The 19,636-nt window shown below is 33.2% G+C and overlaps 1 protein-coding gene across 11 annotated transcripts in view; it reads left to right on the forward strand.

Moving 5' to 3' along the window:
* The window catches only part of Senp7 (SUMO specific peptidase 7), a 137,237-nt gene that overhangs the window by 56,616 nt on the left and 60,985 nt on the right, over positions 1-19,636 (forward strand). For 8 of the 11 annotated variants that reach the window (XR_005726943.2, XM_013362776.4, XM_078044317.1 and 5 more), the window contains one exon: positions 3,841-4,035. The exons of the other annotated variants lie outside the window; for them this stretch is intronic. Coding sequence is in view for 7 of the 8 variants with exons in the window: in XM_013362776.4 (XP_013218230.2) it covers positions 3,841-4,035 (195 nt within the window). In the remaining variant the exon portion in view is untranslated. The remainder of the gene's footprint in view (positions 1-3,840; positions 4,036-19,636) is intronic. 11 annotated transcript variants of the gene reach the window in all.

The following is a 19,636-nucleotide window of genomic DNA, read 5'->3' on the forward strand; positions in this document are numbered from 1 at the left end:
ATAGAACATAATAATTTGTAACAGTTAATTACTATTTGAAAAGGTTGTTGTTTTTAAAAGGTTGAGTAAGACTTCAATAATATGAAAATTAGTGTTTCCATTTGTTACTAATCTGATATGTGCCAGGAGTTGTGCTAATTGTTTTAAACCTGCTATTTAATCTCAACTGTGTAAAGTAGATGTTATTTTTCCCATTTTAGGGATGAGGTGATCTATGCTAGGAGGCAGAAATTATGCTAAGTAACTTACTTAAGTGGTAAAATAGTTATTTTACCAAATCAGAATTTGCACCAGGGCTTCTCTGACTCCAAAGTCCTTGCTCTTAATTTTGTGCCATACTGCTTCTCTTTACGTTTTTACTCTTCTACATTTTTAACTTTTTCTTTATTTGGTACTGGGGCTGAACTCAGGGGCAGTTTACCACTGAGCCACATTTTCAGACCTTTTAAAAAATATTTTATTTATAGAAAGTCTCGCTGAATTGCTTAGAGCCTCACTAAGTTGCTGAAGCTGGCTTTGAGCTCATGATCCTCCTGCCTCAGCTTCCTGAGCTTCTGGGATTACAGGCATTGCACCACTTAATCTGGCTGAACTTTACCATTTCTCATTAACAAAAAGAATTACACTTTACTACATATTTTATGTGTTACTTAATTTATTAACCTTTAAATGTTCAACTTATTATTTTTTTCCTTTGACATCTTTTTACAAAGTAAGAGTGTTTTCATGGACATGCTGAGATAGTGTCTTGAAACTTCTGATAATTTCAGGGTCCTCACGGGAACTTTATGGATGTACCTTCTACTGCAGCTTGGTATATAATCTTTTCAAATGATTTTTGGTTGAATTTTGAATTTTTTTTCTCCTCTAGGAAGAAACTTTTAACTCTTTGTTTAACTTGGAACGTCTCTGGTTCTTTTTTCTTTTTCTTGTTTCAAATTTAGTAGTAAAACAAACCATACAAGAATTGGATGATCATTTATTATTCAGAAAAGAATTCCAAATGTTCCCTTTCCTTGCTGGTTTAATCTCAACTGATCAATTATTTTCAACACTTTGTTTAGGCCTAATCTTCTATTGACTCTAAGTCCCCTCTTTTAAAAAGCTTATTTTAAGAACTCAACATTTTAAAACATATTTAAATTATGCTATAGCCAAGTATTTAAAAAGAGATAATAGAGGATAGTTGACATTTCTTTGATGTGTCTCTTTATATGCCCTAATTTTTTTCATTATTAAATATTTAAATTTTTGTAGTATTTTTTATACATAATGAGCAACATTTAGAATTCAGGACCATAAAAGAATTATCATTTATTTATTTATTTATTTTGGTGGTGCTGGGATCAAAACTAGACCTCACTATTCTACCCCTGAGCTACATTTCCTGCCTAACATTTATCAATTCTTTTGATATTTTACAGCATCAGATTCTTTGATCTCTTAAAAGTAAATAAAATTTTATTTGTGCTGTCATATTTATTTGGAAAAAAATGAATCTAACTTGAATAACAAGTCTTTCTGCTAATTTTTCTATTTTTTCTAAAGCATTGAAAATCACGTTTGAATTTCCTTTTAGTGATACACTTTGTAACAGTACATAGTATAAAATCAGATAAAAGGAATCTTGAGATATTCTACTGGCTTTACATTGACCCCCATTTCTACTTCAAATTTAGTATTTTTAGGTAGAGTTATGTCAAGTCTATTAGGCATCAAGTATACAAAACAGATAATAGTAAATAGGATCCTTAGAAATCTAAATTATGTCAGGAGGAAGATGTCTCTGCCTCCCTTATTTACAGTTAGAGGGTACACTATATGACAGACTTCCTTTCCTTTCTTCCTTCACAAACTCTTAAATTCAGGGAGTTGTATTTACTATGAGCACTTGTTTTTAGATTATATAATCATTGAAGCATTTCCTTTAATATTGCTAGAAATGAATATTTCCAAGGGTTTCTTGAAGTATCTTTAGAAAAGCTCAGTTATTTGGAATCCTTTTCAAGTTAGTATTGAGGATTCAGTGTTTTGAAATAGAATAAACAAAAATCTCAAAAAAAAAAATAGGCCCGATTTCTTCCACTATGAAGTGCTACTTATACTTGGGCAAATAGTTAACTTTTCTGAGCTTTTTATTCTTCATGTTTAGAATTGAGAACTAATCTAAAGTTCTTCTAAGGTTTTGAAATTTTATTCTGTCTGGGACATAGTAAAAAGAACACAATGTCTTTATGTAGGGAAAATAAGCAGGGTACCTGTGAGTACTACAACAAATGTAACAAAGTTCAGTGAAGATTCACATTTTCACTTAAACAAAAGTACTCTAGTTCTTTCTAAGTATATTGTTTCTCACAGAGTGTCAGTAAAGTATTGTTAGTGGCATATTAATAACAATTAAGGAGACATTTAATGAAGAGGCAGGAAAAACCTTAAAAATAGCAAGCAGGTACTTGAGAGACTGAGGTAGGAGGATCCATAGAGTCCAATTGTTTGGGACTAGCTTAGGCAACAGTGAGACCTTGTCTCTTAAACAACAATTATAAAAACAAACAAACAAAAAGCAGGATAAATGGCTGGGAATGTAGCTCAGTGGTAGGGTTCTTGCCTGGGACCCTGGGTTCCATCCCTAGCACCATGATAACAAAACAAGACAAAATAAAAAAATACAGTAACAAGATCTTTTTTTATTGATTTTATTTTTTTAAATACATGACAACAGTGGAATGCATTACAATCCTTATTACACATATATACCACAATTTTTCATATCTTTGTTTATATATAAGATATATTGACACCCAACTCAAGTCTTCATACATATACTTTGTATAATGATGATAATCACATTTCACCAGCCTTGCTAATCCCCTTCAGTAACAAGATCTTTAAAAAAAATCACAATAATTTGTCTTGGGTTTGTCTGTTCAGAGTCAAATAGTAGTCTCCCTTTCTCCACCTTTACATCTGCCAAGTTGGTGCTGGAATCCAGGGCCTTGTACATACTAAGCAAATAGTAGTCTTGAGGACATTGTTGTAGTGTGGCAAAGTACATCTTGTTTATAATAGCAACTTTGGCTAACCAAACAAATATCACACAACCCTCTTCAGAGTTATACAGTCAATTTGGTATAGATATAGATGCCACAATTTTAGAAAGTTGTAACTTTAAAAATACACTTCGCTTTTCTAAATATTTAATTTATTGAAGCTCTCCCTGATGCTGTTATAATATTAGCATATTAACCCCAGTATACATGCTGTTTCATTTATGGAATCTGTTATTACCATAGATGCAATATGTTTGATGTCTTTCTTGTTGGATGTGGTACTTGTCATTTGTCGATTATAAAAACATAGTTTCTTATCAAGGCCCTTTCTCTGTTTTTTTTCTAAGTATATTGTTTCTCACAGAGTGTCAGTAAAGTACTGTTAGTGGCATATGGATAACAATTAAGGAGATTTGATGAATTGGCTTGTAGTAATCTATGTTTTTAATAAATAATGAAAAAGAAAAAGCATTTTTTGAGAAAAATGGATTAATATTTAAGCACTATAATAGCATCTACTAGTATACTTAAAGACATTATTGTGGCATACTGTGATTTATGCCATCATTTGTAAGAAGCAAGTACTTCTAGAAATAAAAGATACAAAATTTTGAGTATTCATATGTCAATTTCTAGGGCAATGTAGTTCTAATAGCTTACTTGTGCTAAGATGATATGAAAATTAAACTTTTTAGAATATATATATGTATATATATACATATATGTATGTATATATTTTTTTAAATTGAAAACTCCAGTACAGTATGGTGTTTGTTATTCTGTGTGACAGGATACCCAGAGTTATACTGACGAATGTCCTGGGAACGGAGTTAGGAAGAAAATACATAAAGACCCCACCTGTAACTGAGGCCAGTTTGAGTGATACAGACAACTTGCAATCAGAGCAACTTTCTTCATCATCTGATGGCAGCCTAAAATCTTGTCCAAATCTAAATCCTCACAAGAGCTGTTTTTTATCTGAAAGGTATGTTTAGTGATAATTTTACTCAAAATAATATATTTATTTTCATGAACCATCCCCGTTCCCCCCCCTCCCCAAGATATATTATTTATAAATGTGAGGTAAATTGTGCTCTGGTTACCATTCTTGTAGTTTGGAAAAGTGGACACAGCCAGTGAATGAAATTTTAGTCACCTATTTCAGTATCTCAATTCATTTTTCTGGTACAATTGAAATCCATTTCTCTGACATCACTCTGTTCCTCCCTTGTTCTCTGGTCTATCTGTCCATCTGTCTGTTCATCCATCTGGCCTTATTCAATATGTTATATTCAGGTTCTAGAACTTTGTCACTTAGTGCTCAGTAAATATTTTGTTGAATGAATGACTGAATGCATTCCTCATGAAAATGGTTTGAGATAGCTGAATTCCACTAACAAATGTGGCTGTGTTAAAAAGAGAAATGTAAATCTGAAGTTGCCTTTATTTTAAGCACTAGAAGAACTTATGTGGACTGGAAATGAGAAAAAAATCTGTGGAAAAGGGAATGTCATTTAGTAAATTCTACTAGGTTTTTTTTTTGGTTGTGCTGGGAACTGAACCTAGAGCCGTCTGTCTGCGAGGTAGGCACTCTACAAACTGAGCTATATCCCCAGCTCCTCTGTTAGATTTTTAAACTTTCATTTGCCATGAACTCCAGAAGTTCCTCTTTTTTTTTTCCTGTTTTCAAACTATAAAATAAACCATTTTTATCTCAGTGAAAAATTGATTTGGTCTTAATTTCCACTACCCCATGATCTATCTAAAGGTAACTTCTGGTTTGTATTTTCATTATAAGCCCAATACATTAAATATTGATAGTTGCCTTTTTAAAGGCTTATAAACAAAATTCTTACTCTTCTAACAAATATTGTCTTTTAAAACTGTTTGTTTATTATGAACTTCTGAATTTTTCTCCTTTTAGAAAATATTTTGTAGTTTCACAGAAGTGCTACTCAATTATTTGTATAATTTTAATTTTATACTTTAATAGACCTCTCTAAATTTGCCTCCTTTCAAAATGAGAATTTCATTGGAATTATCTAGTTACTAAATTTAATGTATAGTTGGAGATGTTATAAGTGTGCTTATCACATTATTATTGGTGTTTTGTTTCTGGCTTCTCTACTAGACATAAACCCCTAAAGGAAAGGCATAATGTCTTATTTACATTTATAGCCAGTGCTTAGCTCAGTACACACTGAATTTTGTGCACTTAGGTTAATCCTTGTGGCATTCAATTTTAAGCCTCAGTTTTCTGAGATGTAAAAAAGAAGTAATTTTTAAAAATACTTTTATTTATAGATGGACACAATACCTTTATTTTATTAATTTATTTTTATGTGGTGCTGAGGATCGAACCAGTGCCTCACACATACAGGCATGAGCTCTACCACTGAGCCACAATCCCAGCCCGAGATATAATTTTTAATGTCCTTTATGCTCTTAAAAATTATTGTATTCTCTCTTATAATTCTTATGTTAGAATTCTTTGTGCACATAAAATATTATACAAATGAAAGTGTTATTGAAGATGCTTTTGTAGAAAAAACTTATTTTTTGGAGAAAAAATTTTATAATGTTGAATTCCATTATTATGATGGGTTTTAAAATATTTTTTAGTTGTAGATGGACATAATACCTTTATTTTATTTATTTTTATGTGGTGCTGAGGATCAAACATGGTGCCTTACACATGCTAGGCAAGTGCTCCACCACTGAGCTACACCTCTAGCCCCTTATGATGATTTTTATTATGATGTTGAATTCCATGTTTTCCTTGGAATTCAAATGGCATCAGTGCACAATCATACTGCTAGGAAAACAGCACTGTTGAGAGGATTGTTTTTAATTTTTTTTTTATACTTGTGGATGGACAAAATGCTTTTATTTTATTTCTTTATTTTTATATTGTGCTAAGGATCAAACCCAGTGCCTCACACATGCTAGGCAAGTGCTCTGCCACTGGCTAGCATGTGTGAGGATTCAGCTCTGTTGTGAGGATTCTTTAGAACTATTCAATTGTAATTTGTAGTCTATAGGCTTTATTGCTATCTGGGGCTAAAAAGTCATAATACTAATAATATGTATAAATATAAAAATATGATAATAATAGGTATAAAATTTCTAGTTGGTTTCAGAATTTATTTATTCGGAAGTCTAGCTGTCCTCAAGTTCTTCTAAATAGTTGTGAAATTTCCAGTTTTGTTTTGTTTTGTTTTTTGATATTGGGGATTGAACCCAGGCATGCTTAACCACTGAACCACATCCCCAGCCTTTTTTGTTTTTTATATTGAGATTTTCAGACAGGGTCTCACTAAGTTGCTTGGGTCCTTGCTAAGTTGCTGAGGCTGGCCTTGAACTTGTGATCCTCTTGCCTCAGCCTCCCAAGTCACTAGGATTACAGGTGTGTGCCACCATACCAGGTTCCAGTTGTTTTTGCTGTGCCCTCTGAAAATTCATTCTTTTGGTGGCATTCTTCCATTTGGAATAAGCATTAACTTTGGAGCCAGACAAATGGGTTCAGTTCTTATCTATACTACTAACACACTGACTTAGCTTGGCAAGTTACTTATCCTATTTTTAAAACCTGGGTAATAATACATGTTTGAATTAGTATACAGATTTAAGGATAAATAATAAAAGTAATAAATGGCTGGTAATTGATAACTGGTAGTCATTATTTTTGTTCTCTCTTATTGCTGCGAATACAAAAATGACATTAAAGACGATTGCTGGAGTTGATGCTAACGAAGTTTATCCAGAGGATGTCAGTGTTTGATACTATGACTGCTGTTGCATTAGCAGTACTGATAAGACAATTGTCAAAGTCTTATTAGCATCATCATTTAGTTCAAGGAGGAGTATCGAGCTCCTTAAATTAAGCTTTAGTTCTCTCTTCCCTTAAAATGTCTTTGTTTTAAGAAGAATCCTGTGTATCCCATGGAAATACATTACAAAAATAGCTATACCACACTTTGGTAGGTATGCTCCAGTACAACTGAAATACAGGATGAACACAGAGTAGGTTCAGAATGGTAGTCCTTTTGTAACCCACCTCCTCCCAGCTTCTCTGGCTAAAATCAGGATAAGTATTTATAAATTATTTAGATATTCCTAGGAGACATGATACTTTGACATAATTGTTCTGCTGTTATAGAGAAAGTAGTAAACACCTCTCTAGGAAGATGCAATGTCAAGTTAGAAACTCATAGATTTTGTGAGTTGAATAATGTGGTGCTGAGGATCGAACCCAGGGCCTTCCACGTGCTAGGTGAGCGCTCTACCACTGAGCCACAATCCCAGCTGGGACATTTTGTATTTTTAACCATCACCTCTCCTTTGCTAACCTCCATTCTACTCTCTGCTTCTTCGAGTTCCATTATTTTAGAGTCCACACATGTATGTATGAGAGCATGTAGTATTTGTTTTTCTGTGCCTAGTTTATTTCACTGAGTATAGTGTTCTCCAATCCACGTTGTCATAAACAACAAAATTTCTTTCTTTTTCCATGTTGGGTAGTGTTCTATTGGGCATATAGACCACAGAGTTCCATTGTGTCTACAGACTATGTTGTTCATTTATCTGTTGCTGGTGTCCAAATAACTTAGCTATTGTGAACAGTGCTGCAGGGAACATAAACATGCATATATCTCTTAGGCATACTAATTTTAAATCTTCTGGGTAAATACTTAGAAGTGGGATTGCTGGATCAAAAAATATTTCTGATTTTAGTTTTTTGAAGAACCTCCATGAAGTTTTCCATGTCTTCACTAATTTACATTTTTACCAACAGTATAAAGGGTTCCCTTTTCTCCACATCCTCTTCAACACTTGTTATCTTCTGTTTTGACAAAAGCCATTCTCATGGATGTGAGGCAATATCTCACATGATTTTATTTTCTATTTCTCCTATGATTAGGGATATTGAGCTTATTAAGAGGTCTGTAGGCCATTTGCATGTCTTCTTTTGAGAAATGTCTTTTTAGGTCCCATGTTTATTTTTTAAATTGAATTGTGTTCTTCCTATAGAGTTGTTTGAGTCCTTATGTATTTTGGATATTAATCTCTTATCAAATGTGTATGGCTTGAAGGTATTTTCTCTTAGTTCTTAGGTTGTCTCTTCACTATGTTCATTGTTTCCTTTCTCATATAGAAGCTTTTTATTTTAATGTAATACCATTTGCCTGTTTTTGCTTTTATTTCTTGTACTCTCCTGCCCCCCCCCCCCCCCCCCGCCTTTGGTACTAGGGATTAAACTCAGGGGCACTCAACTACTGAACCACATCCCTATTTTGTATTTTATTTAGAGACAGGGTCTTATTGAGTTGCCTAGTGCCTCACTGTTGCTGAGGCTGTCTTTGAACTCGCAATCCTCCTGCCTCAGCCTCCTGAGCCACTGGGATTACAGATATGCACCACCTCACCTGGCTTCTTCCTATATTTTTGAAGTCATGTCTGAAAAAATGATCACTCAGATCAATGTTGTATGATTTTACCTCTGTTTTCTTTTAGTAAATTTAGTTTTAAGTCTTTTGATTAAGTCTTTTTAATCCAGTTTGATTTGAGTTTTGTAAATGGTATGAGATAAGGGTCCAGTTTCTTTCTTCTGTGAATGAATATTCAGTCTCACTCTAATTATTGAAAAGTCTCTCCTTTTCACAATATGTATTCTTGATACCTTTTTCTAAAATTGATTAATTGTATATGCATGGGTGCATTTTGGTGATATCTATTCTGTTTGTATATTCATCTGTTATTATGCCATTATTATGATGATTTATTATTTATTTGTTTTTGTGGTGGTAGGAATCAAATCCAGGGTCTCATGCATACTGGGAAGGTACTTTACCACTGAGCAACATTCCTAGATCCTTTGTTTTAATTACTGTTGTTCTGTAGTATAGTTTGAAATCTGGTGGAGTGATGTTTCCGGTTGTTCTTTTTGGTCATGATTGCTTCTTTTTCATATTTTTTTGTGCTTTCATATGAATTTTAGAATTTTTTTCTGTTTCTATGCAAAGTGACATTGGAAATTTGATAGAGATTGCATTGAATTTCAAGGTAACCTTGATAGAATGCACATTTTAACAAAATTATTTTTACCCATGAATGTGAACTATCATTCCATTTGTGTCGTCTTTAATTTGTTTATTTATTTTTCAGTATATAGGTGTTTTACCTCCTTTGTTAAATCTATTCTAAAGTATTTTATATTGGGCTGGGGATGTGGCTCAACCCGTAGCGCGCTCGCCTGGCATGCTTGCGGCCCGGGTTCGATCCTCAGCACCACATACCAACAAAGATGTTGTGTCCACCGAGAACTAAAAAATAAATATTAAAAAAAATAAATAAAAAAATAAAGTATTTTATATTAATTGTTTGTAACTATTTTAAATGGCATTGTTCTTTTGTCATACTATTTGTTGTTATATATAGAAATACTACTGGTTTGTGTTTATTTTGTATTCTGCAGCTTTACCAAATTAGTTTATTAATTCTAACAGCGTTTTGATGGAATCCTTGGTTTTCTGTATATATAAGATTATGTCATCAGGCTATAGTGACAGTTCTGTTTTTTCCTTTCCTCTTTGAATGCTTTTTATTTTTCTTTTGTCTAATTACTCTGGCAAGAACTTCTATTATTGTGTTGAATAAAAGTAGTGAGAATAGAAATCCTTATTTTGTTTTGGATCTTACAAGGAAAAGCCTTCAAATTTTCCCATTGGGTATGATGTTAGCGATAGGTACATAATATATGACCTTTATTTTGTTGACATACATCTCTCTTACCTATTTTGTTGTGAGCCTTTATCATGAAAGATTTGTCAAATGCTTTTTCTGCATCTATGGAAATGATCATGTTTTTTGTCTTCTGTTCATATGATTTATTTCATTTATTGATTTGCACATGTTGAAACACCCTTGCACATGTGGAATAAATCCCAGCTAATCGTGGTGAATATTCTTTTTCGTGTGCAGTTGGATTTAACTTGCTTATATTGAGGATTTTTGCAATTCATTAAGTATATTGGCTTGTAGTTTTTCTTTCTTGTGATGTCCTTGTTTCTCTGATATCAGGACAATGTTTGCCTAATTCAAAGAGTTTTGGAAGTATTTCCTACTCTGGCATTTTTTTGGAAGAATATTTCAAAGAGTGGCATTCTTCTTTAAACGTTTGGTAGAATTCAGTAGTGAAATCATTAGGTTCTGGGCTTTTCTTTGATGGAACACTTTTTTTTTTTAATGCTGGGATTGAACCCAGGGCCTTGTGCATGTGAGTTATATCCATCTCCAACTGAGTTATATCCCCAGCCCAGATAGAAGACTTTTTATTACTGATTCATTTTTCTTTCTTTATTGATCTGTTTAGATATTCTGTTTCTTCATGATTCAGTCTTGGTGGTTGTATATGTTTAAGAATTCATCATTTCTTCTGAGTTACCCAATTTGGGAGGTAATTATTTATAATAGTCTTCTGGATTTTTGCATTTCTGCAGTATCTTGTAATATCTCCTTTCCTTTCCAATTTTATTTAAATCTTCTACCGTTTTTTTTTTTAGTTTTGTTGTCTATATTACATTTTCAAACAACCAACTCTTTATTTTCATTACTCTTTCCAAAGTCTCCATTTCATTTATTTCTGGTAGAATATTTATTATTTATTCTTTCTGTTTGCATTGTTCTTTCTTTTCTCTTTCCTTAAGGTAAAATACTCAGTTAGTTTACTTAGAGATTTTTTGGGGGAGCGGGGAGGTGATGCTTGGGATAGAACCCAGGGTTTGTGCTCTACTGTTGAACTACATCCTCAGCTCCTCTTTCTTTTTTGATGTAGTCATTTATTATATTTTTTTAAGATTTAGATTGCATTTATTTTTGTCTGTAAAGGCACAATTCATTAACACTTATTGTGACTTATTAACATTTTATTTATACTTTCTGTTTATCCTACTTGAACTTTTTTCTCCCCTCTTGTATTTTTAAAATTAATTGTCTTGTATTTTATTTTTAGCCCTTCTGTTTTAGGATATTTAGACTCTTAATTTTATACTCAAGTAGTTTACTAGAAATTATAATAGTTTTCTAGAAATTATAAATCCTAGTAATTTTGTAGAAATTGACCTTTTTAGGTCAATCAAATATATTATAAAATCAAAAAGGTTAATGTTAGTGTTATATTCTTTTTGGACAATATTAGAATCTTAATCTACTTTAAGTACCTTCACATTTTTGTGTTAGCCATCACCACTATTTATCTCCAGAACATTATCCCTTTTATCAAACTGAAACTTTGTACTGATTAAAAAATACCTTTCTATCCCGGAAACATGGCAGTTGCTATTCTACTTTTTGTTTCTATGAATTTGATTACTCTAAGAACCGTGTATGTGTGGAATTAGTCTTTTTGTGACTGATTTCTCTTAGCATAGTGTCTTCAGAGTTTATTCATGTTGCAGCCTATGCCACATTTTCTCCATTTTTAAAGCTAAGTAATATTTCATTGTATATACATACTGTATTTTGTTTATCCATTTATTTTTTTATTTTATTTTTTATTAATGTATTATTACTACACATAATTGTGGAATTTGTTGTTATATTTGTACATGCACACACTATAATGATATAATTTGGTCAGTTTCCTTCCCCAGTAATCCCCCTTTCCCTTCCTTAGAGTAGTGAGTAGTACTGAAATCTTAACAATATTGAATCTTCCAATCCTTGAACAAAGGCTGTTCGTCTATGTATTTATGCCTTCTTTAACTTCTTTCAGCAATGTTTTATAGTTTTAATCGTGCAAGTCTTTTGACATTTTGGCTAAGTTAATTCATGAATATTTTGTTCTCTTTGAAGTTACTGTAAGTGGAACTATCTTTTTCTTTTGGTGCTGGTGATTGAATCCTCAGGTGTTTAAGCACTAAGCCACATCCCCAGCCCTCTTTTTTTTTTTTTTTTTTTTTTTATTTGAGACAGGGTTTTACTAAGTTTCTTAGGGTCTCACTAAGTTGCTGGGGCTGGCTTTGAAGTTGTGATCCTCCATCCTTAGCCTTCCAAGGGGCTGGAATTACAGTCACGTGCCACTGTGTCTGGCACAAATGGAACTTTCTTAATTTCCTTTTCTGTTTTTAGATCTATAATGTTTTTGCATGGAATATTTAAGATTTTCTATTTATAAGATCATGTAATCTCTAAATAGCTTCTTTTATTGCTTTTCATTGAATACTTTTTTCCTTGCATAATTGTTGGCTACAACTTATAGTATCATATTGAATAGAAGTTAGGAAAGCAGCAAACCTTTTCTTGTTCCTGATCTTAGAGGAAAATTTGTATAATTTCACCACTGACTAATTAGCTTTAGGTATTTCAAATATAGCTTTTATTATATAAAGGTATATATGAAAGGTTCAGTAGTCCCCACTTTTCTACAGTGAGTGTTTCAGAACACCCACTGGATGCCTGAAAACACAGATATTACTGAACTCTGTATATACTATTTTTTTTTCTATCCAGTTACTCTGTGACTAATAGGAGGGTTAGGCAAAGGGATAATTAATATCATGAGTGAAATGGACTTCATCACAGTAATTGGACAGTACACAATTTAAAACTTAGGAATTGTTTATTCTGGAATTTTCCATTTAATATTTTTGGTCTGTGGTTTACTGAGAATAACTGAAACCATGGAAAGGAAAAACCTTGGATAAGGTAAAAATACTTTATATTTCTTTTGTGCATAGTTTGTTGTTTCTTGTGTGTGTGTATGTGTGTGTGTGTGTGTGTGTGTGTGTGTGTGTGTGTGTTACGTGATCTTGGGGATTGAAGCCAGTGCATTATATATGCTAAGTACAAGCTGTACCACTGAGTTACATCCCTAACATTGAATGTTTCTTAAATCATTAAAGGGTGTTGAATTTTGTCAGTTTTTTAAAATTATTACTTGATGTGCTCATGTGTCTTTTTTTCCATTCTGTTACTTCAGTGTATTACATTGACAGTTACTTGTTTAACTTGGAATATCTTTATATTCCAGGAATAAGTTTCTCTTGAACATTATATATTATATACTGCTGAATTGAGTTTATCAGTATTTTATTGCAAATGTTTTTACATCCATGTTGTCTCCATTTTCATTTCTGATTTTAGTTTTTGGTCTTTTTTTTTTCTTTAGTCCACATAGCTGAAGATCTGCCAATTTTGCTGACTTTTTTGAAGAATCAACTCTTGGTTTCATTGATTCTCTTGTTTTTCTATTCTGAATTTTATTTCTTTCTACTATAATCGTTATTGTTTCCCTTCCTTCTGCTAGCTCTGGGCTTAGTGTAGTCTTCTTCTTCTTCCTTTTTTTTTTTTACTTCCTTAGATTACTGTAGAGTTAGTTTGAAATACATTTAGTTATAAATTTCCTTTTTATCATTATTTTGCTGTGTCCCATCTGTCTTGGTATGTTGTATTTTGATTTTCATTTATCCATGAACATTTTCTAATAGCTTTTGTGATTTCTTCCTTGACCCCATTGGTTCTTTTAAAATGTTATTTAATTTCCAGAAATTTGTTACTTTTCCATTTTTTCTTTTGTTATTTACTTTTAACTTCATCCCCTTATGGTTAGAGAAAATACTTTGTATGTGTCTGTTTTTAAATCTATTGAGATGCAGTTTGTAGCCTAACATGTCATCTACCCTGGAGAATCCCATATGCACTTGAAGATAGTGTATACCTAGTTATTGCATAAAATGTCCTGTATATATCTATTAGAGATAGTTGGCTTATGTTAAGTTCCTTATTTCTTTACTTGTCTTCTGTCTTGTGTGCTGTTTCTTATGGAGACAAGGGTATCAAAGTGTCCAATTATTATAGAAGTTTTTTTTTTTCCTCTTTAATTCATTCTTTTCTGAGGGGGTCAGGGATAATCAGGGATTGAACTCAGGGGCACTTGAACACTAAGCCACATCCCCAGCCCTATTTTGTATTTTTATTTAAAGCAAGGTTGTGATCCTCCTGAGCTGCTGGGTTTATGGTGTGTACCACTATGCCCAGTCTTCAATTAATGTTTACTACATACAGTTTGGTCTGTTATTAGGTATGTGTTCATAATTACTGTGTATTTTTACAGTATTGAACCTGTTTTAATATGCAGTGTCCTTTTTCTTTTATAGAGTTTTTGATTTTATAATTGATTCTGTCTGATGATATATATATATATATATATATATATATATATATATATATATATATATACATGAGTTAATGCAGTTTTTTTTTTGTACCATCGATTAAACCCAGGGTACTTTACTATTGAGCCACATTTCCTTAGAGACATCAATTTGCTGAGTTGCTTAGGGCCTCGCTAAATTACTGAGGCTGGCTTTGAATTTGCAATCCTCCTGCTTCAGCCTCCAAGCTGATGGAATTACAGGTGTGTGCCACTGTGCCTGGCTTAATGCTGTATTTTAAGAAATAAAAATTAGTGCAAAAATCCACCATGAGCAAATTATCAAAATTTTAAATAAAGACCAACCCCATCTCTTCCTATTTTTTTGTGGAAGTTTCAAGTACCTGCAATTGTGTTAAGTAAGGATAGGCCTTTGCTCTGAGAAATGGAGAGAAATTTGCAGGTAAAAACTCAGGAGTCCTTCATCAGTCACCATTTTGTTAAAAACAACCTCATCCTTTTTCCCTCACCTCACAAAACCTCTTTAATTACTAGTTTGTGGTTATTGTGTGCAGTTTTTCTTTTTTTTTAATTGGTTGCTCAAAACATTACAATGATCTTGACATATCATATAACATACATTTGATTCAAATGGGGTATGAATTCTTATCTTTCCCTCATATACAGATTGCAGGATCACATTGGCTATACAGCCACATTTATACATACTGCCATACTAATGTCTATTGTATTCTGTTGCCCTTCCTATCCCCTTTCTATCCCTCCTCTCTTCCCCTTCCCGCCCATCATCTCCCTCTACCCCATCTACTGTAACTCATTTCTCTCTTTTTTTCCCTTCCCCCTCACATCCTCTTATATGTTATTTTGTATAACAATGAAGGTCTCCTTCCATCTTCCATGCAATTCCCCTTCTCTCTCCCATTCCCTCCCACCTCTCATCCCTGTTTAATGTTAATCATTTTCTCATGCTCTTCTTCCCTGCTCTGTTTTGAGTCGTCGCCCTTATATCAAAGAAGACATTTGGCATTTGTTTTTTAGGGATTTTGTAACTTCACTTAACATAATCTGCTCTAATGCCATCCATTTCCCTGAAAATGCCATGATTTTGTTATTTTTTTTAGTGCTGAGTATATTCCATTATGTATAAATGCCACATTTTTTTTTTATCCATTCGTCTATTGAAGGGCATCATCTGGGTTGGTTCCACAGTCTAGCAATTGTGAATTGTGCTGCTATGAACATTGATGTAGCTGTATCCCTGTAGTATGCTCTTTTTAGGTCTTTTGGGAATAGTGCGAGAAGGGGAATAGCTGAGTTGAATGGTGGTTCCATTACCAGCTTTCTAAGGAATCTCCATACTGCTTTCCAAATTGGCCGTACAAATTTGCAGTCCCACCAGCAATGTACAAGTGTACCCTTTTCCCCACATCCCCACCAGCACTTGTTATTGTTTGACTTCATAATGGCTGCCATTCTTACTGGAGTGAGATGGTATCTTAGAGTGGTTTTAATTTGCATTTCTCTAATTGCTAGAGATGGTGAGCATTTTTTCGTGTATTTGTTGATTGATTGTATATCCTTCTCTGAGAAGTGTCTGTTCAGATCCTTGGCCTATTTCTTGATTGGGTTATTTGTTATCTTATTGTTTAATTTTTTGTGTTCTTTGTATACTCTGGAGATTAGGGCTCTATCTGAAGTGTGAGGGGTAAAAATTTGTTCCCAGGATGTAGGCTTCCTATTTACCTCTCTTATTGTTTCTCTTTTGGAGAAAAAACTTTTTCGTTTGAGTACGTCCCATTTGTTGATGGTTGATTTTATGTCTTGTGCCATAGGTGTCCTATTAAGGAATTTGGAGCCTGACCCCACAAGATGGAGATTAGAGCCAACTTTTTCTTCTATTACTGTACACAATAACCACAAACTAGTAATTGAAGAGGTTTTGTGAGGTGAGGGAAAAAGGATGAGGTTGTTTTCCTTGATCCATTTTGAGTTAACTTTTGTGCATGGTGAGAGAAAGGGATTCAGTATCATTTTGTTGCATATGGATTTCCAGTTCTCCCAGCACCATTTGTTGGATATACTATCTTTTTTCCACTGCATGCTTTTAGCACCTTTGTCTAATATAAGGTAGTTGTAATTTTGTGGACTGGTCTCTGTGTCCTCTATTCTGTACCATTGGTTTACCCGCCTGTTTTGGTACCAGTACCATGCTGTTTTTGTTACTATTGCTCTGTAGTATAGTTTAAAATCTGGTATCACTATACCGCCTGTTTCACTCTTCCTGCTTAGGATTGATTTTGCTATTCTGGGTCTTTTATTTTTCCAGATGAATTTTATGGTTGCTTTTTCTATTTATGTGAGGAATGCTGTTGGGATTTTGATTGGCATTGCATTAAACCTATAGAATACTTTTGGTAATATCGCCATTTTAATGATGTTAGTTCTGCCTATCCATGAACAAGGTATATCTTTCCATCTTTTAAGGTCTTTTTTTTATTTCTCTTTTTAGGGTTCTGTAATTTTCATTGCATAGGTCTTTCACCTCTTTTGTTAGGTTGATTCCCAAGTATTTAATTTTTCTTGAGGATATTGTGAATGGAGTGGTTGTCCTCATTTCCATTTCAGAGGATTTGTAACTGATATACAGGAATGCCTTTGATTTATGTGTGTTGATTTTATATCCTGCCACTTTGCTGAATTCATTTACTAGCTCTAGAATTTTCTTGATAGAACCTTTTGGGTCTGCTAGGTATAGGATCATGTCAACCGCAAATAGTGCTAATTCAAGTTCTTCTTTTACTATCTTTATGCCTTTAATTTCTTTCGTCTGTCTAATTGCTCTGGCCAGTGTTTGATAACTATGTTGAATAGAAGTGGTGAGAGAGGGCATCCCTGTCTTGTTCCAGATTTTAGAGGGAATGCCTTCAATTTTTCTCCATTTAGAATGATGGTAGCCTGAGACTTACCATAGATAGCTTTTACAATGTTGAGGTAAGTTCCTGTTATCCCTAGTTTTTCCTAGTGTTTTGAACATAAAGGGATGCTATACTTTGTTGAATGCTTTTTCTGCATCTATGGAGATGAACATATGGTTCTTATCTTTAAGTCTATTGATGTGGTGAATAACATTTATTGATTTCCGTATATTGAACCAGCCTTGCATCCCAGGGATGAATCCTACTTGATCATGGTGCACAATCTTTTTGATATGTTTTTGTATCCTATTTGCCAGAATTTCATTGAGGATTTTTGCATCTATGTTCATTAGAGATATTGATCTGTAGTTTTCTTTCTTTGAAGTGTCTTTTTCTGGTTTCAGAATCAGGGTGATGTTGGTTTTGTAGAATGAATTTGGAAGAGCTCCCTCTTTTTCTATTTCCTGAAATAGCTTGAAAAGTATTGGTATTAGTTCTTTTTTAAAGGTTTTGTAAAACTCTGCTGTATACCCATCTGGTCCTGGGCTTTTCTTGGTTGGTAGTCTTTTGATGGTTTCTTCTATTTCCTCCATTGTTATTGGTCTGTTTAAATTGTGTGTATCCTCTTGACTCACTCTGGGCAAATCATATACTTAAGAAATTTATCAATGTCTTCACTATTTTCTATTTTATTGGAATATAAGGTTTCAAAATAATTTCTAATTATCTTCTGTATTTCTGTAGTGTCTGTTGTGATATTGCCTTTTTCATCCCGTATGCTAATAATTTGAGTTCTCTCTCTTTTTCTCTTCATTAGCATGGCTAACGTTCTGTCGATAACCAAGTTTTAGTTTTGTCAACTTTTTAAATTGTTTCTTTTGTTTTAATTTCATTGATTTCAGCTCTGATTTTAATTATTTCTTGCCTTCTACTACATTTGCTGTTGTTTTGCTCTTCTTTTTCTAAGGTTCTGAGATGAAGTGTGAGATCATTTATTTGTTGATTTTTTCTTTTTTTGAGGAATGAACTCCAAGCAGTGAATTTCCCTCTTAGAACTGCGTTCATTGTGTCCCATAGATTCTGATATAGTGTGTCTGTGTTTTCATTTATCTCTAAGAATTTTTTGATTTCTTCCTTGATATCTTCTGTAACCCCTTGATCATTCAGTAACATATTGTTCATTCTCCAAGTGATGTAGGATTTTTCCTTTCTTCTTTTATTGTTGATTTCCAGTTTCATTCCATTATGATCAGATAAGATGCATGGTATTATCTCCACTCCTTTATAATTTCTAAGAGTTGCCCTATGGCATAATATATGGTCTGTTTTTGAGAAGGATCCATGTGCTGCTGAGAAAAAGTATATCTGCTTTATGATGGTTGATATATTGTATATATGTTGGTTAAGTCTAGGTTATTAATTGTGTTATTGAGTTCTATAATTTCTTTATTCAACTTTTGTTTGGAAGATCTGTCCATTGATGAGAGAGGTGTGTTGAAGTCACTCATAATTAGTGTGTTGTGGTCTATTTGTCTCTTGAACTTGAGGAGAGTTTGTTTTATGAACTGAGCAGCACCATTGTTTGGTGCATAAATATTGATAGTTGCTATGTCTTGTTGGTGAATGGTTCCCTTTAATAGTATATAGTGTCCTTCTTTATCCCTTTTGATTAACTTAGGCTTGAAGTCGATTTTATTTGATATGAGGATTGCCCCCCCTGCTTGCTTCTGAAGACCATCTGAGTGGTATGATTTTTCCCAACCTTTCACCTTCATCCTGTGTATGTCTTTTCCTATCAGATGAGTCTCCTGAAGGCAGCATATTGTTGGATCTATTTTTTTAATCCAGGTTACCAGCCTATGTTGCTTTATTGGTGAGTTTAGGCCATTAATATTTAGGGTTACTATTGATATATGGTTTATACTTCCAGTCATGTTTGCTTATTTATTTATTTATTTATTTTTAATTTGGTTTGTTTTTCCCTATTTGATTAGTTTCTCCTGCTTTACTGAGGTACTTCCCACTGTTGGTTTTGGTTGTTTTTTTTTTTTTTTCATTTCCTCTTCGTGGATTGTTTTGCCCAAAATGCTTTGCAGTGCTGGTTTTCTGGCTGCGAATTCTTTTAACTTTTTTTTTTTATCGTGAAAGTTTTTTATTTCGTTGTCAAACCTGAAGCTTAATTTTGCTGGATACAATATTCTTGGTTGGCACCCATTATCTTTCAACGTTTGAAATACATTTTCCCAGGATCTTCTCGCTTTCAGTGTCTGTGATGAAAAATCATCCGTTAACCTAATTGGTTTACCCCTGAATGTAATCTGCCTCCTTTCTCTTGTAGCTTTTAATATTATCTCCTTGTTCTGTATGTTGGATATCTTTATAATTATGTGTCTTGGAGTTGGTCTATTGTGGTTTTTGTATGTTCAGCGTCCTGTAGGCTTCTAGGATTTGGACATCCATTTCATTTTTCATGTCTGGAAAGTTTTCTAAAATTATTT

This window comes from Ictidomys tridecemlineatus, chromosome 3, assembly GCF_052094955.1.
Source record: "Ictidomys tridecemlineatus isolate mIctTri1 chromosome 3, mIctTri1.hap1, whole genome shotgun sequence".
Classification (NCBI taxonomy): Eukaryota; Metazoa; Chordata; class Mammalia; order Rodentia; family Sciuridae; genus Ictidomys; species Ictidomys tridecemlineatus.